The sequence below is a fragment of the Vigna radiata genome, chromosome 6, assembly GCF_000741045.1.
Source record: "Vigna radiata var. radiata cultivar VC1973A chromosome 6, Vradiata_ver6, whole genome shotgun sequence".
Classification (NCBI taxonomy): Eukaryota; Viridiplantae; Streptophyta; class Magnoliopsida; order Fabales; family Fabaceae; genus Vigna; species Vigna radiata.
In genome coordinates, this window is record NC_028356.1 from 36,753,850 (window position 1) to 36,774,504 (window position 20,655).

The 20,655-nt window shown below is 32.2% G+C and overlaps 4 protein-coding genes across 4 annotated transcripts; 2 read left to right on the plus strand and 2 right to left on the minus strand.

Moving 5' to 3' along the window:
- Window positions 1-452: 452 nt before the first annotated feature.
- LOC106763993 (la-related protein 1B) lies at window positions 453-4,318 on the plus strand. Its single transcript, XM_014648185.2, has 6 exons — window positions 453-1,243; window positions 1,580-2,144; window positions 2,224-2,368; window positions 2,441-2,531; window positions 3,583-3,654; window positions 3,765-4,318. The coding sequence occupies exons 1-6, from the start codon at window positions 719-721 to the stop codon at window positions 3,969-3,971; spliced, it is 1,605 nt and encodes a 534-aa protein (XP_014503671.1). The 5' UTR covers window positions 453-718; the 3' UTR covers window positions 3,972-4,318.
- Window positions 4,319-5,889: 1,571 nt separating this feature from the next.
- LOC106763792 (GDSL esterase/lipase At1g23500-like) lies at window positions 5,890-7,350 on the minus strand. The gene is made up of 5 exons (XM_014647947.1): window positions 7,098-7,350; window positions 6,851-6,981; window positions 6,533-6,760; window positions 6,183-6,438; window positions 5,890-6,089 (listed from the first exon to the last, which is right to left on the minus strand). Exons 1-5 carry the CDS (start codon window positions 7,348-7,350, stop codon window positions 5,890-5,892), a joined length of 1,068 nt encoding a protein of 355 aa, XP_014503433.1.
- A 4,665-nt stretch (window positions 7,351-12,015) lies between these two features.
- Window positions 12,016-15,921, plus strand: LOC106762955 (la-related protein 1C). Its single transcript, XM_014647091.2, has 6 exons — window positions 12,016-12,799; window positions 13,129-13,690; window positions 13,772-13,916; window positions 13,988-14,078; window positions 15,229-15,300; window positions 15,377-15,921. The coding sequence occupies exons 1-6, from the start codon at window positions 12,302-12,304 to the stop codon at window positions 15,536-15,538; spliced, it is 1,530 nt and encodes a 509-aa protein (XP_014502577.1). The 5' UTR covers window positions 12,016-12,301; the 3' UTR covers window positions 15,539-15,921.
- A 1,808-nt stretch (window positions 15,922-17,729) lies between these two features.
- Window positions 17,730-19,731, minus strand: LOC106764416 (GDSL esterase/lipase EXL3-like). Its single transcript, XM_014648703.2, has 5 exons — window positions 19,417-19,731; window positions 18,827-18,957; window positions 18,457-18,690; window positions 18,100-18,352; window positions 17,730-18,025 (listed from the first exon to the last, which is right to left on the minus strand). The coding sequence occupies exons 1-5, from the start codon at window positions 19,694-19,696 to the stop codon at window positions 17,835-17,837; spliced, it is 1,089 nt and encodes a 362-aa protein (XP_014504189.1). The 5' UTR covers window positions 19,697-19,731; the 3' UTR covers window positions 17,730-17,834.
- Window positions 19,732-20,655: the final 924 nt, after the last annotated feature.

Consider the following 20,655-nt stretch of genomic DNA (forward strand, 5'->3'; position numbering starts at 1 on the left):
TTTTTTAATTACATAAATAAATAAATAAATTATAATACACATTTTAAAACACTAATAAACAAATAAAAAAGAAACATCCACAAATATTTGTACACACATATTGCTAAAAGACTCACTTGTATATAATTTTAGAATGAGTGATTATAAAGGGAAGAGTAAATAATAACAACAATATAATTTTATTATCTTTTAACAATTAATATTTATTTATCTTTAACAACAATAATTATAATAATAACCACAATAACAATATTGATCAGTATCCTAATATTTACTTATCTTCAACTTTATCTAAAGGTTATTTTTATAAAACTAAATAATATATATGTATATGTTTAAAGAAAGATAAAGATAAATTAAATTTGTAATATTGTTTTAGCAATATAAAAGATGAAAAATGATGAAAGAAAGAAATAGGGTTAGTTGAATATTGAGGGATAAAAAAAGGAAAGAGAACAGTAAGAAACGCAGAGAGGAGAAAGATTAGAGTTGTTTATGCTAGAGGTTCATCCCAACCTAAGATCAGTTTCCCATCTCATTCTTTCCAGATAAACCCTAATTCTTATTTATTTTCAATTTCAAACTTTTTATCTATTGTAATTATCCAATTGCTTTATTTTTTCACCCTTTCCTTCTTCACTTGTCAATCTCTTCTTCACTTTCAAAATACAAAAAAAAAAAAGGAGCAAAACAAAAAACTTAGAAACCCTAATCATCAATGGTTACTACAGCGAAATCTCCCAATCATCACTCCTCGTCTACTGCTTCCCGACCTGCCGATGCCAACAGTCCCAAGTTCCCGCGAAAAAATCTTCCCTCGCCCTGGGCTCAAGTGGTTCGCGGCGGAGAATTGGAATCCGTGCCTGGCATTAACCAATCGCCTCCATCAGTGCCTGGCATTAACCAATCGCCTCCATCAACGTCATCCTCTACCTCATCACTGATTACGGACCAGGCCCCCTCGTCTGATTGTTCTCCCAAGGTCATTCCATCCTCGTCGCCGGCAATGGACAATTCTAACACGGTTGGTGTTGCCGATAGCTCGGATGACGCCGAGGACAATGCCGATCGTTCTAAAAAACCCGTTTGGAATAAACCCTCAAATGGTGTGGTCGTCGAAACTGGGCCGGTAATGGGTGCTGAATCGTGGCCCTCGTTGTCTGCCTCCACCAAAGGTTCTGTCAAATTGCCAGCTGAATCGTCCTCCAAGACCGTTGCTGATGGATCACTCTCAACTTCTCAGGTTTGGTTCAAATACATTCTCTAATTCTCTGCTTACTTCTGTTTTTCTTTATTTTTAATTCTGTTTTGTTTGTTCAAATGTCTTGCTTTGTAATTCTGTTTCCTTTTTCTTTTATATGAAAATATAGCAAGAATAATACCCAACTATAGAATACTTCTATGTATAATGCTTCCAATCTACATGAATCTATGACGACAAAACCCTATATATTGTTTTTCATGTATCAAAAAGAGTATGTGTGTCTTGGTGAATAAGGATTTAAAATTCATATTAATTATGGTAAATGGTGGGTACTGGTTATTTTCTCTTGGAGTGATCCTTCCTGTTATATTGTAGGTGCCAATGACTTCACAGGCTCCTCAGAAACAATCTAATACTAATGTAAATGCTAATCCTGGAACAAATTATAATGTGCCTGGTAGACAAAGATCGATGAAGCGGGTAGGTGGCAGTGGCATTGTGTCTGGTCCTTCCCAGAGCAACTTCTCTAATCCTCCTCCACCACCCCCACCGCCACCTTTTCCTGTATACCATCTCCCACCACCAGTTAGCTATGGTATGGTAACAGTGGTACCTGAGCCTGCTCCAAGAGATCATTACAGGAACGGTAATTGGGACCCACGATCAATGATGAGGGGTTTTGTGCCTGGGATGAATGAATATCGTGGTTCATCTCACAGGAATTATTTTGGGCATAATTCCCGAGGAGATGGTTCCTATCATAATAGCTATGGTAGCAGGCATGATCAAGATCGCCGAAATTATGGGAATACTAGAGACACTTTTGTACCTCAACCAAGGATGCCTCCAAGAGGATTGCTGAGGCATCCACCTCCTAGCCCTGCTGCTTTTGTGGGCCATCAGCCCATTGGACCATTTGCTAACCCCATGGGTTTTTCTGGTTTGTCTTTCTTCTTTCCATCAATTGTCCTGTATAAATAAAAAAACACACTGATGTTTTTCTTCTTTTTTCATTTTAGAGTTTTATTACTATCAGCCAGTAACAATGGACCAGTTTTCTGGTATGCCTTATTTCACGCCCGGCCCTCCTCTTGCAACATTCATTTCTGCTACTGAATCTGCTCTCTCCAATATGATACTCCGCCAAATTGAATATTACTTTAGGTAAATATAATCTCTTGTTTATTATTTAGACAGTTAATAAATCTTCATTCATTTTCAATTTGTTTTCTGCAGTGATGCTAATTTGGTGAGAGACGAGTTTTTGAGGTCTAAAATGGATGAACAGGGTTGGGTTCCTGTTACTTTGATAGCAGACTTCCCTCGAGTAAGTTATTTTTTCTCGGTTAAAAACTACATCCTACATCTTTTTGTGCAGAGCCTTTTAATGTTTTGCTTCTTCGTTTTAGTAAATCAATAAATCTTTGCCTATCGATAACAATTCTGTAGCAATTTTGTTTTTTCTTGTTTTCTTAAGATTATTGTGGTTGAAGATTTTCCTTACACATTCTATTCGGCATCGGTGTTTTGGTACAATTTAGCTTATATATGACTACTTTGACTATGTCCTTACTAAGAAAGATGAATTTTTCTCTTTGAAGTTATTTATTACTTTACATGTACTGTCTGTGTGGAACTAAGTCTGTTCCAGGTGACCAACACTATGGTACTGGTGCATGTGATGCACAGAACTGTTTAGGATGATTATGTGCTTTTGTGAGCTTTGGACGTCAAGTTTGCTCTTCATCCAATTCAGCTTTTGGGATTAGTGTATTTTGTTTTTTTTCTAGAATAATAAAGGAAACACTCACATCATTAGTACTGTCAGTTATCATTTGTTAGTTTATGATGTCTTATAGAAATTAAAGGACATATACACCAGTTTTTGAGTTATGATGTTAGAAATAAGAAATATGATTCCGTTCAGAGTGTGACAAATACAATTAGGAGATAATAAGATCTCAAAGATTATGAACCTTTCTTAGCGATCATCAGTTTGTAAAATCACACAAACCTGAAACCGAGCTTTGATTGTATATGGTATGATCTAAGTGAAATCTTAACTATCATTCGTACTGATAACTACAAAGAATATAAACTTTTCTTTGTAGCTATCGGTATGATTGTTTAATCACACAAATCGAAGTTGTGCTATAATTGTATGTGGTGTGATCTATGTGAAATCTCTGGTTCGTAGGATTGTGGAATCAGCGAGTTTTTTTCTGCTTTGGCACATAGAACCCTCCAAAATGTCTATAAGATCATTGGTTGTAGGATCTTTCTTCTTTTAGATCACTAATTCTTTTTTTGAATTTGATCATTTTCCAAATAAATTGTTAATTAGGTTTGTTTTTGCTCTATGTACCGTATTTTTGCAGGTTAAAAGTCTTACCACTAATGTTCAGTTGATACTGGATTCTATGAGAACTTCCACAATAGTGGAGGTGCTGGTAAGTTGTCATATAATAGTACTTTTTACGTGTCAATACTTCATTTAAGTAATTTGCATTGTTATGAGTTCGGCATTAACGTATTTTAATTTGTTTTCTTCTAACTGCAGGGTGACAAATTGAGAAGACATAACGACTGGATGAAATGGCTGTCTTCTAAAACACGATCTGAGTCTACTTCCACTTCATCGTCTCCTCGTGGATCAAGATCCAATAACTTGACAGCTAATTTTCAAGCTATAACACTGGAAGAAACTGCAGAGTCATGTAGTCTGCCTCAACTCTCCAATGGTGGTGCTACAGGAAGTAGCACTTAAACTGTATTTAAATAATCTACTCAGACCAGATTTCTTGACCTTTTGGGCTCCAATATTCAAGCCTGTGGTCTTAGGTTGTTTTTTTTGAGGTGATGGGAATAGAGACTGTGATAGTTGATTCTTTCAACAGTCTCGATTTTGATAGTAATTTTGAGTGAAGTAGTGGAAGGAAATAAGAATTATTTCACAACTGTTATGGTAAAGAAAAAAAAAAGAGAAAAACTAATTAGAAAAAGAAACCTAAATTTTTTTATTGAGGCTGATCAAGTAACGGGATTATTGATTTGTATAGCTTATATTTGTTTTGTTGAACATTTCCAATTTTTTTAATGATTTATGGTAGAAGGTGTAAATAATCTCTGTTCTTTATAGTGTTTTGAGTTTTAAATTTATTTTGAGTTATGTGCTATCTTTTTTAAGGTTACATATTGTCTCTATCAGCTTATGTTTTTATTTAGTCTAATTTTTGTTCTAACAGTGGTTGACAATATGTTCTTTCTTTTTACTTATAGATTTTCATGTAGTTGTGTTGTTGTGCATTTAGATTTTAAATTCACGGGGTTTTAACAAATATACATGTTTTTGTTTTTATATATGATAATGGTATTTGAAGTGAAGGTATTAATTAACTAGCAGTCTAGTTTTAAGTTTAAGATTAAAATATAAATGGATAGAATTTTGTAAATTATACATTTTATTAATATATATAGTTGTTTAATAGGTTGAATTGGTCCATCAATTCAACGCTTAACATTAGTGGAATGTACATTGTCCAAGTAAATGGTCCATTTTTTCAATCTACATAAAAATTCCTATGATAATTATCTGTTTAGAATTATAATTATTGATTGTTTGACTATTTATATCAATTTGTGTGAAAATATTAATGTAATTAAGATATAATTAATATTATTTCACCATTCAAACCAAATTACTATCATGGTTTGCAATGCTATTATTGTTACAATTAGTTATTGCCATACTCATTTTGAATTAAAGATGATAATTTTCATATTCATTCCTATCTTTTAATTTTAAAATACATTAATAATATATGCACAAAAAAGTTATGTACCAAGTTTAAAAAGTAATTAATTTTATTTGATTATGTGATTTATATTTCAAATGTTAAATTTAGTAAATACAATAACTAATATACATTCATTTTTTTTATAAATACCAATTAATAATATTAAGTGTTAATGTTTATGAAATAATAATTGATTAATATAAAAAATGTTTAATTATTTGTTAAATATAATCAATTTCATTAAATTTTATTTGATGAAATGATTATAGTAAAAATTTCTTTATATGTTTATAATTTTTAGCTTTTGATAAACTGTTATTAATATATTCAAGTCTTATATAAAAATATATATAAATATAAATAGATGATCAAACCTTACCTTAAATATTAAAAAAAAAATTCCTTTAGAAAGGTTATCTTACAAACCAGATTTGGGTTTATGAGTCAGACAAACATCCAAAAGGATTGTTACATTGAATATTAAGCAAACAATTAATAATTTTTAGGATATTTTCTCATTTATAAAGCAATTAAAAACTAACTATAACGAGATTTTATATTTAGTTAATATATGTATTCTAGTTTATTTTGATAAAGACTAAATTTTATTAATACCTAAACACAATGAAAGTTTATTACTAACATATTTTAAGGGAAACTAAATCATATAAAGACATTCAATTTCATATTGTTTCAGATTTAGGATTTTGGTCCTAAATGGTGCATCCTCACAAATACACATAAGAAAATACAAAAATAAAAAACTTTTATCGAATGAAAATAATTTCCACAACAACTATCGAGACATGATAAAGTTTACTGCTAATTATTGAGACTTGATCATAAACAGTTGAAGTTTGTTGGAGACAAAGGCTTAATCACAATTCCTTAATTTGTGATAGAAGTGTTCATGTTCATTTTCTGAAGAATAGAATTTACCACAAGCTGATAAGCTCTCTCGGTTGGATGAGCAAAATCCCAGAAAATGTAAGTAGAAGGATTTGGACATATTTCCAGAAGGTTACACAGCCCTGAAACTCCTCCAAATGCAGCAGTCCCACAACACGCTTCACCGGCGTCTGTAAACCCTGAAATAATAATCATAACGTAAACCACTGTTAATATGAACTAATCTTGAATTACTAATAATAATTCTTGAATCAAGTTGTGTAGAAAATAACCTGATGCCTGTGGATTATTAATAATACTAAGAAAAGGAGTATAAACATCCACGAATCTAATGTCATAATTTGGAAGACTGGCTCTGAGAGAATCAACTGCTGCTGATAACTGCCCATTGAATGTCTGTGCTTCCATGTTCGCAAGTTCTGCACAAAATCTCAATGGCCCCCCACCTGTTGTTCTACCTCCAGGTAAGCATCCCAGTGGCAATGTGCTTAATACCCACACTTTTCGTACTCCAAGATCATATAGATTCTTCAAGTTCATACACACACTCTCATGTTAATTCTAATCAAACATGACAATATGTTAGAAAATTATGAGTAGAAGGGAGAGATGGCAATGGAACCTTGTAGAAGTTTTTAGCGAGGGAAATTAAATAGGAGACATATACAGGGAAAGGACGTGTTGTGGCAAGAAGGAAAGAATAGGTGAAGGCAACGTCGTTGTTGCCAGCAGAAACAAGGAAGATGCTGTTGGCTAGGATCTCACTCGCACGTTGTTGTCCCACCACTGCTGTCAGCTTTCCTATGTATTCTTTGAACATCGCCAGTTGGGCTGGCGTCGTTATAACTCCCTGATCTCACGCATAATAAAACATCATGGAAAAACATAACTTTTGTCCGAAGCAAACAACCTAAAATGCAGTGAAATTGTAATATATTACCTGTACTTGAGAAGTGAGATCATCTAGCCCAGAACCACCAGAAGCAAAGGAAACCCCAGTGATGAGATCTTGAGGAGTCAAGGTGGTGCTAAGATATGCTGGCACTGTTTCTTTTACTCCCAATGCAGATGCTGCATATACAATATTCGATTCATATCCGGAACCATTTTGGATTTGTTATCGATCTCAACAGTAAAAGCAAAAATCAGACATGCATGCATGCATGCACGTTCATAAATCTCATTACCTATCAAATCTGTGGGATTTTTTCCATTGCAGAATCTTCCTGTAGGTACTCCTCCAGGGAAATCCCTTCCATAGGGTGGAAAATTACACTTGCTCATCGTTTGAAGATTGTTATTGTTTCCCGTATCAAGAATTGAGTCTCCAAATGAAAACAATGCTGGAACTGCTGGTTTAGTAGCTACTGCCCTGGGAAATCTGATAGCAAAGAAAACGAACACAATTGATACTGCTCTCTCCCAAAATAACTGTTCCATTTTGCTTTCTTAATGGTTTTCTTGCAAGGTTGTGTGGTATTTATAGATAGATAGTCACTGATGCAATGATGTTGATGGATATTGAGTATTCCACGTACGTCTCATTTAATAGAAATTCAACCAGTACATCCTGTCAATGTATATTAATAAACAAATAAATAAATATAGATATAGTTTAAAAGTTTTTTCAAATAGTGCAGCATGTAAATTTAATATTTAATAAAGAGAAATAAATTTTCAGGATTGCATTTTAATTATAGAATATGTTCTATTTTTTTTTTCTAAATAGGGAAAATACTTCTACAAACATAAAAACAAGAAAATGAATTGTGTTGTGTTTTCTTTAATTATAATTTTAAATTCTTTTTTACGATAAAAGAAAGATTGAAAACAAATAGAGGAAATAGAAAAGACACTGTCGATTTTATCTTTTGAGAGTACGTGTTGTTCTCATGACAAACTATATACAATGACATTGAGTTTTAAGAGTTTTTTTTTTTATATTATTATTATTAAAGTTATTTTTCTTGTTCTAGTATTAGGGTTGAAGTCAACTCTCTTGTCTATTAAGCTTTAATAACAAACTTTAAAGTGTCCTGTAATCTAAGCCTTCTCTCATTTGATTCTTTATTTCTTTAGACCTTTTAGTGGGTTATCTATAAAAGGTATTTTGATGCTTAGATTAGTAGATGACTCTTTCATAAACAAAGTTAATTCTTAGCAATGTTATAAATACAATCACATATTTTTTTACCTTAAATCTATATTTATAGGTTTCAGAATGCACTTTTAATTAGTATCGGCCTAATTACGGTCCAATCAGTTGATAAACATATTTTACATGTAAATATACTTTAACTGAGTTTGATCATCATTAGGGATATTATCGTTCGGTCAGTTCCTTCAACTAATGGACATCTAGTGTTCGGGTGAACTACTTTAGGGTATTGGGACTGACTGCTTAATCAACTGCTATCCGATCATACAATATACATAGGTCTCCCAAGCCTGAGCCTAAGGTAGCTGGTGAAAGGGTTTATGATTGAATGTGCAATAGTGGTCGCTCAGTTTTGTGGGTATCAGTGGCATCTGAGGTCATTCGTTCTCCACTGTTTGGCAATATTTGAACAGTTGGCCAAAAATGACTTTTAGAAAAAGGGCATGTAGCTTTGTGGTTCGTGATAGAATCCGTAGAATTGCGTATCCTGGATCGTTGGGTCTTAACTCGATCCAACGGTCAATATTGCTCAAGGGGAGAGAGGTACGTTCACTATAAATAGGGGTGGGACTTCCCCGTCATTTTCACTATTTTCCTCAACCTTCTTTGCCAATCGAGTGTTCATCTTCTCAGGTAATAATGTTGACCGTCAACTTGTCTTTGTTTGAGGAGTTTTCGAGAAGGGGCAGCCAGGGATACAATGATGATACCTTATCCTTGTCGGTGTTGGGATCTGTCTCCTCTTCCATCCTTGAGTCACTTGAGCGAGATAAAGGTTCAGTTGACAATATGGCCAATGTAGATAAGAATAAGGCCGCTCGTATTAGGGTTGCAATTTTATTTTTCGGGAGCGTGGAGATTTATGCGACCAATGAGGGAGTGGAGCCCGTTCAAACTCTCCCCGTTTTCACTAGTTATGACTAGGTGTCTTACGATGTGGGTGAGTTCGTGACTTGCTTCCAAATGAAGAGGGACTTGGAGTGGTGGACCGAGCGAAGCTGCCTTTTAAAGATTCTGGCAGATGGCTCTCTCATTACATTGATGATGTGTAAGGGGAACAAACGGGTGTACCATAGGAAGGGAGGCAACCATGATGACTTTTTCTTCATGTATGTCCTCCCGTTCAATGAGATGTACATGTGCCTTCCCTTCGATGACTTTATCATAGGTGTGCTGAAGGAGATGAATATAGCGCTTTCACAACTTCACCTGAACAATTGGACTTTCATACAAGCGTTTATGGTAGTCTGCGTTACCATCAACCTCACCCCTACTCGAGCCACCTTTCTCTATCAAATTTTCTTTTATAAGATAATTTTAATTTTTGAAAATTAGTTAATTATCCCTCCTACACCATATTATATACAGGGACGGTTCAAGAACATAGGAAGCCTAAAACAAAGTTAAGATTAAGGTCTTTTATTTAAACTTTATTTTTTGAGCTCTTTTTGAAGCAAAATCATCTATTAAATTGTAGTAATTAATGTCATGTAACATTTTTTTTTCAATAAATAACAAGGTTAATTTCTTTAATCTTTGTTGAAACGTTCTTTTCCTAAATAAGTTTTTATTATATTTAATATTGAGAAAAGTTTGAACTCATTAAATATTATGTTTCAAACATACATCACCACTTGTTTTTTGCAATGGGAAGGAGATATATTGTATCCCTTATATACTTGGGTAAGTGAAGTTTGTTAACTTTAAAGTTTCATTTATTAGTTTTGGTATATGACAATTAAGTTATTACCAATTTCAGACGTCATTGGCAGCTACTTGTGATCTCCATACCTAAGAACACTACTGTCTGGTTTTGTTCATTGCAAGTTTTCTCCCAGCCCTCTTAAACATGTAGTAGACTGGTAAGAAATTCAATGTTTCAACTTTCTTTATTATATAAATGTATACTAAAGCAATTTTTTTATAGTTCCCTTGCAACACATATGATGTTATCTGGGAGATCTACTGCTACAACTAAAAAGCTTGCATGTAGTCCATACTTTGTTACATTTTGTACTATTTCAATGATGTTACTAAACATTTTATAATTATGATGATATATTGTAGTGTAATAGACAAACGGGATCATATGAATGTGATTATTATGTCATGTTTTGGATGATGATCATTATTCGTGCACATTACACCAGTGGATGACACACGGTAATATTTAGGTTTGAATTTTATTTTCTCTATAGTTTAGATTTCATATACACTAATTGAAATCATTGTGTTTTATGTAGAGATTCAATGTGATTGTTCAAATTCCAGAGAAGACATTTAAACTCATGAGGAAAGCACTGGCTAAATATGTAATTAAATTATATAATAGTATGAAGTAGATATTAGGATATAGTAAATTCTAAAGTTTATGTTTCTATGTTGTTTTATGTTTTTGTACATTATTATTAGTTTAACTTTTTAAATTAGATTGATTTATGTTTCTAAGAAGTTGATTTATGATTACATTGAATGTATTTATGCTTTAATAAAATTTTCATTCAAAATATACGCTTTTAGATTATTCTGAACTGTTCTAAATGTAAAGTTATATGCAGGTCTGTTTTTGCAGTTAAGAATGTTACAAAAACAAACAAGTTCTTAAAAAAAACAGGGAAATATGCCTTAGTTGTGACCATAACTGAGGCGGAAAAATCCCCTACAACATCGGTTCAAGTCCCAACCGATGCATAAAGTCTGGCGAAAGAAGAAAATAAAAAAGACCCTACTGCCTCGGTTCAGGTCCCAACCGAGGCATAAAATATGGCGAAAGAAGAAGAAAGAAAAAAGACCCTACTGCCTCGGTTTAGGTCCCAACCGAGACAGTAGAGGTGGACATACTACCTCGGTTCAGAAGGAACCGAGATATAAAGTCCTACGAAAAAAAATTAAAAATAAAAAGACTTTTTATCTTGTCTGTATATGCCTCGATTCAGGAACCACTTTCAAAGGACAAAAATAACCAATGTGGTTTCCCCTAACTGCGCACTAGTATATAAATAAAAGTTAAAATAATTTAATTAATTATTTTTTCTAAATAAAATTATAATTTATTGATTTTGTTTAACTCATTTAAATATCATTCTCTATCCATTTTTCTTATATATATATATATATATATATATATATATATTTTTTTTTTTTTTTTATTTTTTTTTTTTCAACTCGTTTTAAAATAATTTTTTTCTTAAATTTTGTTGTTAGTATATTATTTTCGATGTTTTAATTATTTTAATATTTCAAAAAATAATATCGCATCATAATATAGTTTATTTACAAATCTGAAACATTCTAAAACAATATGCTTACTTCAAAATCCTAATGCAATTATATATTTATAAACATTTTTTCACCAGTATAAATAAATAGATAATATATTTTACAACTTAGAATACCAATTAACAAATAAAAAAAATATTTTTCATGAATCGCATAAAATATCTAATTGTCTTAATATTCACCGTGTGTCAAAACAAATATCTAAAATATATTTTCTTATAGTCAAAACCTATTAACTTAAAATTTTAATCCCAATAGAGTTAATATATTTATAAACATTTATTATACTTTTTAATCACATAAACTAACTATTACACATTTTAAAATACCAATAAACAAATAAAAAAAATATTAAATAATAAACTCATGGATAGAATATCCTAATATTCACTCTAAGAATACATCTCTAATCTTATCTAATTGTTATCTTCACACAAAAACTCATATATATATATATATATATATATATATATATATATATATATAATTTTCTAAATTTTCTATCACTAATATACACTTATCTCCAACTTTATCTAAAATTATTTATGTAAAACTAAATGATATATATGTATATGTTTAAAGAAAGATAAAGATAAATTAAAATTGTAATATTGTTTTAGCAATATAAAGATGAAGAAGGATGAAAGAAAGAAACAGAGTTAGTTGAATATTGAGGGATTAAAAAGGAGAGAGAACAGTGAGAAACGCAGAGGGGAGCGATCACAGTTGTTTATGCTAGGAGGGTTCTTCCCAATCTAAGATCCGTCTCCCATTTTATTCTTTTCAGAAAAACCCTAACTCTTATTTATTTTCAATTTCAAATTTTTCAGTTTCTTTATTGTAATTATTGAATTGCTTTGTTTTTTACCCTTCTCCATCTTCACTCGTCAATCGCTTTTTCACTCTCAAAATACAAAAAAAAGAGCAAAACAAAACTACAAACCCTAATCATCAATGGTTACCACAGCCAAATCTCCCCATCATCACACCTCGTCTACTGCTCCCGAGCAGCTGCAGTCTGTCGATGCCAGCAGTCCCAAGTTCCCGCGAAAAAACTTTCCCTCGCCTTGGGCTCAAGTGGTTCGCGGCGGAGAACCGGAATCTGCGTCTGTCATTCATCAATCGCCGCCATCAACGTCATCCTCCTCTTCATCACTGATTACGGACCAGGCCCTCTCGTCTGACTGTTCTCCCAAGGTTATTTTTCTGTCGTCGCAGATGGACAATTCCAACACGGTTGGTGTTGCTGATACCTCTGATGTGGCCGAAGACAATGCTGATCGTTCTAAGAAACCCGTTTGGAATAAGCCCTCAAACGGCGTCGTCGAGACTGGACCTGTAATGGGCGCTGAATCGTGGCCTTCGTTGTCTGCATCCACCAAAGGTTCTGCCAAATTGCCAGCTGAATCGTCCTCCAAGACCGTTGCTGATGGATCACTCTCAACTTCTCAGGTTTGGTTTAAATTCATTCTCTAATTCTCTGCTTACTTCTGTTTTTCTTTATTTTTAATTCTGTTCTGTTTGTTCAAATGCCTTGCGTTGTAATTCTTTTTCCTTTTTCTTTTATATGAAAATGTAGCAACCCAACTATAGAATTCTGTCTATGTATAATGCTTCCAATCTACATGAATCTATGACGACAAAACCCTATGTATTATTTTTCATGTATCAAAGAGAGTATGTGTGTCTTGGTGAAAAAGGATTTAAAATCCATATTAATTATGGTAAATGGTAGGTACTTGTTATTTTCTCTTAGAGTGATCCTTTCTGATATATTGTAGGTGCCAATGACTTCACAGACTCCTCAGAAACCATCTAATACTAATGCAAAAGCTAATCCTGCAACAAATTATAATATGCCTGTTAGACAAAGATCGATGAAGCGGGTAGGTGGCAGTGGCATTGTGTCTGGTCCTTCCCAGAGCAACTTCTCTGATCCTCCTCCACCACCGCCACCACCACCTTTTCCTGTATACCATCTCCCGCCAGTTAGCTATGGTATGGTACCGGTGGTACCTGAGCCTGCTCCAAGAGATCATTACCGGAACAGTAATTGGGACCCAAGATCAATGATGGGGGGTTTTGTGCCCGGGATGAATGAATATCGTGGTTCATCTCACAGGAGTTATTTTGGGCATAATCCCCGAGGAGATGGTTCCTACCATAATAGCTACGGTAGCAGGCATGATCAAGATCGCCGAAATTATGGGAATACTAGAGACACTTTTGTGCCTCAACCAAGGATGCCTCCAAGAGGATTACTGAGGCACCCACCTCCTAGCCCTGCTGCTTTTGTGGGTCATCAGCCCATTGGACCATTTGCTAACCCCATGGGTTTTTCTGGTTTGTCTTTCTTCTTTCTATCATTTGTCTTGGTATAAAATAAAATACAATAGTAATGTTTTTCTTCTGTTCTCGTTTTAGAGTTTTATTACTATCAGCCAGTAACAATGGACCAGTTTACTGGTATGCCTTATTTCACGCCCAGCCCTCCTCCTACAACATTCTTTCCAGCTGCTGACTCTGCTCTCTCCAATATGATACAACGCCAAATTGAATATTACTTTAGGTAATTTTGATCTTTGTTAATTATTTAGACGGTTAGTAAATCTTCATTCATTCTCAATTTGTTTTTTGCAGTGACGCTAATTTAGTGAGGGATGGGTTTTTAAGGTCTAAAATGGATGAACAGGGTTGGGTTCCTGTTACTTTGATAGCTGACTTTCCTCGAGTAAGTTTATTAAATCACTGTATCTTTTGTGTAGAGCTTTCTAATGTTATACTTCTTTGTTGTATAATTGAGTAAATCACAATCTTTGACTAGAGGTAACAATTCTGTAGCAGTTTATTTTTTCTTATTATTATTTTGGTTGAGGATTTTCCTTACGCAATCTATTTGGCATCGATGTTTTGGTACACTTTTGCTTATAAATGAATACTTTAACTATGTCTCTTACCTGGAAAGATGATTTTTTCAGTTCGTTTGTAAAACCACACAAACCTTAAACACATTTTTGATTGTGTATTGTGTGATCCAAGTGAAATCACCTATCATTCGTACTGATTATTAATATCTCAAAGAAAATAAACTTTTCTTAGGGATCATCAGTATGGTTAAGAAATCACTAAAACCAGAAACAGAACTTTGATTGTATATACTGTGATCTAAGTTAAATCTTTTGTAATTCATCATACTGATTTTCAAAGAATGTAAACTTTTCTTAGTGATCATCGGCATGGTTGTAAAATCACACAAACCGAAACTGGTATCTAGTGTGATCTATACGTAAAATCTCCTATCATTCATAGGATTGTGGGATCAGTGATTTTTGTTCTGATTTGGTGCGTAGAACCCTCCAAAACGCCCAAGATCATTGATTGTAGGATCTTTCTTACTAATTCCCTTTTTTTTTTTTTTAATTTGAGTATTTTCCAAATGAAAATGTTTAATATTTATTATCAACTGATCAGTTGTATGACATGCTATCACGGGTGACAAGTGATGAAATTAGATTTTCTGAAAAGTCTCCTGTCTACTGTTGTATTCGTTCTCGTATTCTGTTATATTAATTATTGTTGATATTTTTTCCTTGAACTTGTTTGTTTTTGTGAGTTCATATATTTTAAGTAGGATATGAGAGAGCAAAGGTTGTGGAATGTGATTAGAGAGACATATTGTTCTGCACATTACCCATGTTTGAGTGGAGTTGAGAGGAAAATGGAATGAAATCTTTATTATTTATTGACTAACAATTTTCTTATTTGAGAAATTCTTATAAGAAAATGAAAGATTATTGTGTATCATTTTAACTTCATTTATTGATATCATGACTACTTAGCACTTTAGGTTTGTTTTTACTCTATGTACTGTCCTTTCGCAGGTTAAAAGTCTTACAACCAATGTTCAGTTGATCTTGGATTCTATGAGAACTTCCACGATTGTGGAAGTGCTGGTAAGTTCTCATATGATAGTACTTTTTTGTGTCAATGCTTTGAATTTAATGTATATTTATTTTCTTGTAACTGCAGGGTGACAAGTTGAGAAGACATAATGAATGGATGAGATGGGTGTCCTCTGCTATTACACGGTCTGGATCTACTTCTACTGCATCGTCTCCCCGAGGGTCAAGATACAATAACTTGACAACTAATTTTCAAGCTATCACCCTGGAAGAAACAACAGTCCTGTAGTCTGGCTCAACTCTCCAATGCAAGTACCAGTTCAACTGTATTTAAATAATCTACTCAAACCAGATTTCTTAACCTTTTTGGCACGTGGTCTTAGGTTATTTTTATTTTTTGGAGGTGTGATGGGAATGGAGACTGTGGTAGTTGATGATTCTTTCAACAATCTCGATTTTGATAGTAATTTTGAGTGAAGTAGAGGAAGGAAATAAGAGTCATTCACATTTGTTATGGTAAAGGAGGAAAAAAAGAAGAGAAGAACTAATTAGAAAATAAGAGAGAAAAAATAATTAGAAAAAAGAACTTTAAAATTTTGATTGAGGCTGATTTATGGAGGTTATTGGTTTGTATAGCTTATATTTGATTTGATGAATATTTCCATTTTTTTTAATGATTTATGGTAGATGGTGTAAATAATGTCTCTTTTTTGTAGCGTCTTTATTGGTTCTAAGTGCATCTTCATTGCAGGTTTTATGAATAATGTGAATAAAAAATTAGTATTGATGACAAGCCAATAAAAATTGTAAAATAAAAAAGCTTATAAATGATGTGACAAGGTCAGTAAATTAAAGTTAAAACCTGCAATAGATATAGATATTCTAATACTGTTTCATAATTTCCATTTGGTTACATTGTAATACATTCTTTTTCTTTAAGTAGATAATAGCAGTAACTGGTATCTCAAGTAAAAATAATAATTTTTTATTGGGCTTATTTTTAGTTTATAATGATTTCAATTTCAATCTTTTAACAATTAATTAAAACATGAAAGTTATTTATGACAACACTGATGGTGCATGTAAGTCTATGCTCAATTTCTATTATGCAAGAAATATGTTAAGATGAAAGCTTCTATATAGCTTTTCTGGTCTATTATGTTATGAGGGATAATAATACTTTTGTGATTTTTCTCTCTTAAAGATATACAATTTTTTGACCATATAAAAAGGACATCAATTTCCTAATTATCAACTTAACCTTCTTCCGTGCACACTAAAACATCTATGTTGACACTTAAACAAATAATAGTTAATAGAAACTTAAATATATTTTACATTTCTACGAATAAAATAATTTTAATCTATATATTTTCAGACAAGCTATCTCTATAATTAATTGTCCTTTATTTTGTTCTCCTTCCTAAAAATAGTAAAAAGAAGAAGCAAAAGATGCTACACATTGTAGAACAATAAATTATACATTATAAAATAATTTTATACTTTTATTTAATTAGTAAGAGTTTTTCATCACGTGTGGGCCCCTTTTGAATGTTTGGAAAAAGATAATTAAAATGTGAAAAAAAAGGGTGTATTACAAAAGAAAACAATATTTTAATATCCTCAATCATTTAATTTACGAGATGACAATTTGATTTAGTAATGTAATAATATACATATGAAATATATATGTAAAACTCAGGTCTTACTACACACTATACCTACAGTGTACATTAATTAATACATGAAAGAAAAGAGTTCATAAGAAAAAAGCATCATATTTGTGCAACCTTTCGTGATTTATTACACATATTTCAACTTAATACAATATTTTAGCAAGAAAAGATAATAAAGAATTTTTTTTCTGTCAACAATAGCACCACTTTTATCGTACAAAATACAAAATTGGATGAAAAATAACAGAAGGAAACATTAAACAAAGAGTAAGCAGATTGCAGAATACTCTTAAATTTATTATCCATAATAATAAAAGAAAAAACATAGAAAATATGGAAGGTATGGGAGATGGAAAATGACTATAATTAAAAATCTTTCAAAAAAGTAGTGAACAATCACACTAACAACCCGCAAATTCTAAATAATAATTTCCTTTGCTATCATAATTAATATATAATTATTTAGACAAACTTCTGATAAGTATTTTTAATAAAAAGAAATAAGAAAAAATTAAAATAAAATTAGACATAAGTTAAAATTACTTCATAGAAATTATTTCTTATTTATTTGAATTATTTTTTTAACTTATGTATCCTTTTATTTTAACTGATATAAAAAATTATTTATTTTTCTTAAAAATACTTAACATGAAATTTGTCTAAATATATATATATATATGCTTATTTATATTATGGAAGATGATATTTTAACACCACTATTTTGACACTATACACTTGTCAAAATGTGATTGGACAATTTCAAATTAAAAAAAGTTGAGGCAGGGGTATATTTGGAAGAGAAAAATCAAAGTTTGTTTTTTTAATTTGAAATTGTCCAACCACATTTTGACACGTGTACATTGTCAAAATGGTGTTAAAATATCATTTTTCTTGTATTATATGGGGAGTTCAAAACAACCGAGTGGTGTACTTTTCAAGAACATGATTGACTAGTCTTCTGTAAACGCCTTCTGTTGGATGGTAACTGTCCCAAAAGACATATTCAGAAGCATTAGAACAAGTGGAATCCAAAGGATTGCATAGAACTGCAACCTCTAGTTTCCCTGTGCCACAGCAACCTCTGTCCATAACTTCATAGCCTGCAAAAGATTTGATTTTTATGAAATAAATTCTCATCAGAATCAATGAAGCCAAAGCTATAACATCTGATTACCATATTTTTTGTAGTTTTGAATGATATCGAATAAAGGGTTGTAAACATCAATGTAAACAATTCTGCCATTGGGGTAGCTGCGAAGGGAATCAAGTTCCTTTGAGAGTTTCGAATTGAACAACTTGGCTGCATTATTGTACTTTTCTGAGCACCCTCTTTCTAATCCTCCAGCTAGAGTTCTCTGTGATGGCACACACCCAATAGGTGGTGCACTCAGCACTGCAATTCTACGAGCTCCCAGATTATACAAATCCTAATCAACAACATCATGAAAGATGGCATATATATAGTTAATTTTTATCGAATACTTTAGACTATTTTGAGAGTGATTGATTAAGAAGAATCTAAAGTACATACCTTTACAAAATTAGAGGCTGAGTTGACCATAAGGTCAGTGTAAGAAGGAATGTCATACTGCAATATTCTGGCGTGAGCAACAAAATAGGTGTTGGCGATGTCGTCACTGCCTGCCACCACAAGGTAAAGACTGTTGGCTAGGATGAAGTTTGTTCTGCTCTCTCCGACAATGCCTTTCAGCTTTCCTATATATTCCTTGAACATGTCTAGTTGAGAAGATAATGATATAACTGACTGTGTTTACACACCACAAAAAGAAATAGCAATGATTAAGAATTTTTGCTTACATCTATGTAATTTCATGACAGGATTTGTTTTATCAGAAGACACTTTGTTCTATATATCATTAGTGAAATTGGTTTATGTTTACCGCTATTTGGGGTGTCAAAGGATCATATCCTGAAGCACCGGAGGCAAAGCAGACGCCAGTAACAAGATCACTGGATTTCAGATTTGGATCCAAATATGCAGGCAAATACTCCTTAAGACCCAGTTCTTCAACTGAAACTCAACGAATTTGCAGTGAGATTGATAACAAAATCTTATAATACACTGACTCATTAATATTATATTACGTTCAGAAGTGAATTTTAAGTTTACTGTAATAATACAAAAATCGATTTGTAAGATGAACAGTTATAAAAATTATTCTAATTGATGTGTATATATCGATTGACGTGCATATTAGATTTACAAACACTGTTTTCATGCATTTTCCTTGGTGTTTTTAATGATACTCTCTCTTCAAGTTAAAGATTTATCTTGTCAGCTTATACTGACTTTTATCACAGGTTATTCCTATTTCAGCTTGACAATAATATATCAAAATTTTATTCTGTTTACTACAAGAGCAAGGGACAGGAATGAGAATATATAGTATTAAACTTTTGCTGTAATAAAAGAAACGAAAATCTGAGAGATGTAAAGAAGACAAGACAACATAGAACAGATAGAAGAGACCTATCATGTCTGAAGGGATTTTTCCATTGCAGAATCGACCAGATGGTTTTCCTCCCTGAAAATCTTTCCCATAAGGTGGGAAGTTACACTTGACCAATGTTTTAATGTTGTTGTTGTTGCCGGAGTCCACGATCGAATCTCCAAATGCTAACACTGCTGGAACTGACACGTTTGATGGCAGCTTCAGCATACCCTTTGCTCTGCACCATAAACCAAATATTACTATGAAACGGAGCAATGAGGTAAGGGAAAAAGTAGTAATAAGCTGCATGAAACCCATTCTTCTTCTTTCTAAATATGCTATACACAACAGGCTTCTTCTTCACTGTGCTGTCTTCAGGAAGGTTATATTATATAAAGGAACGTAACTACATGCAATAACTGCATGAGATCTCTCATATTCAATGCATCTTTGCTGTTATTTTGTCATATTATTAATCATTCTAGTTATATATTTACATGAATATTGGTATGTGATATTGTTAAAATTGGCATAGTAATTTAAATATAACACAATAATAAGTTAGGAAATAGTTATTAAGTAGAGAAGAAGGGTAGGTTTGTGAAGATATATAAGAATGGTATTTGGGTGTGTTGAATAGTAAAATAGTTGGTTGAGAGTGTATGAATGGATATGAATATGGTGAGTGCCTTTAACTTCTTACCTAAACCTTTATATATTATTTTCAGCATTTTCTTTTTCATGCACATAATATTATTTAAAAGAAAAATAATATATATACTATTTGCATCAACTACCCACTCATTTATGTAAATAAAATTAGTATCTGTATTTTTAATTTGTTGTGGTTTAAATGAGTTTGAATTGAATTTGAACAATACTGATAATAGAGCTAGCTAACTTTGTGCTCAACCAGCCAAAATTCATGAAAGCAGACGTACAAAGAGAATAGAGAAGAACTTTTAAAGTTGACGGATGAGTTAGTTAAATCTAGTAATTTTAAGAAAAAGTTTCTGTCTCATCAAAAAGGCTCCCAATTAATATTCACTTTTTCTATGTTTATATATATATATATATATATATATATATATATGAGTTGTTTTAAATATAACTTGTTATACTCTCTTCACCAATATAAACTGTTAATTCTAATAATCTTAAAAAAAAAACAATAGTGGATAACTAGACTTAAGTTCAAAAATCTTAACTTCAAATTTTAATAATAATTATTAATTAAATTGTTTTACAAGCTATCTACGAAATTTAATATATATATA

Coding starts and splice junctions, on each gene's coding strand:
- LOC106763993 (XM_014648185.2), top strand. CDS start 719: ATGGTTACTACAGCGAAATCTCCCAATCATCACTCCTCGTCTACTGCT. Junction 2,145..2,223: donor TAACCCCATGGGTTTTTCTG/GTTTGTCTTTCT, acceptor TTTTCATTTTAG/AGTTTTATTACTATCAGCCA. Junction 2,369..2,440: donor CAAATTGAATATTACTTTAG/GTAAATATAATC, acceptor TGTTTTCTGCAG/TGATGCTAATTTGGTGAGAG.
- LOC106763792 (XM_014647947.1), bottom strand. CDS start 7,350: ATGGAACAGTTATTTTGGGAGAGAGCAGTATCAATTGTGTTCGTTTTC. Junction 6,982..7,097: donor AAATCCCACAGATTTGATAG/GTAATGAGATTT, acceptor TTGTATATGCAG/CATCTGCATTGGGAGTAAAA. Junction 6,439..6,532: donor TCGCTAAAAACTTCTACAAG/GTTCCATTGCCA, acceptor ATGAACTTGAAG/AATCTATATGATCTTGGAGT.
- LOC106762955 (XM_014647091.2), top strand. CDS start 12,302: ATGGTTACCACAGCCAAATCTCCCCATCATCACACCTCGTCTACTGCT. Junction 14,079..15,228: donor TGATAGCTGACTTTCCTCGA/GTAAGTTTATTA, acceptor GTCCTTTCGCAG/GTTAAAAGTCTTACAACCAA. Junction 15,301..15,376: donor CCACGATTGTGGAAGTGCTG/GTAAGTTCTCAT, acceptor TTGTAACTGCAG/GGTGACAAGTTGAGAAGACA.
- LOC106764416 (XM_014648703.2), bottom strand. CDS start 19,696: ATGGGTTTCATGCAGCTTATTACTACTTTTTCCCTTACCTCATTGCTC. Junction 18,958..19,416: donor AATCCCTTCAGACATGATAG/GTCTCTTCTATC, acceptor GTTGAGTTTCAG/TTGAAGAACTGGGTCTTAAG. Junction 18,353..18,456: donor CAGCCTCTAATTTTGTAAAG/GTATGTACTTTA, acceptor GTTGTTGATTAG/GATTTGTATAATCTGGGAGC.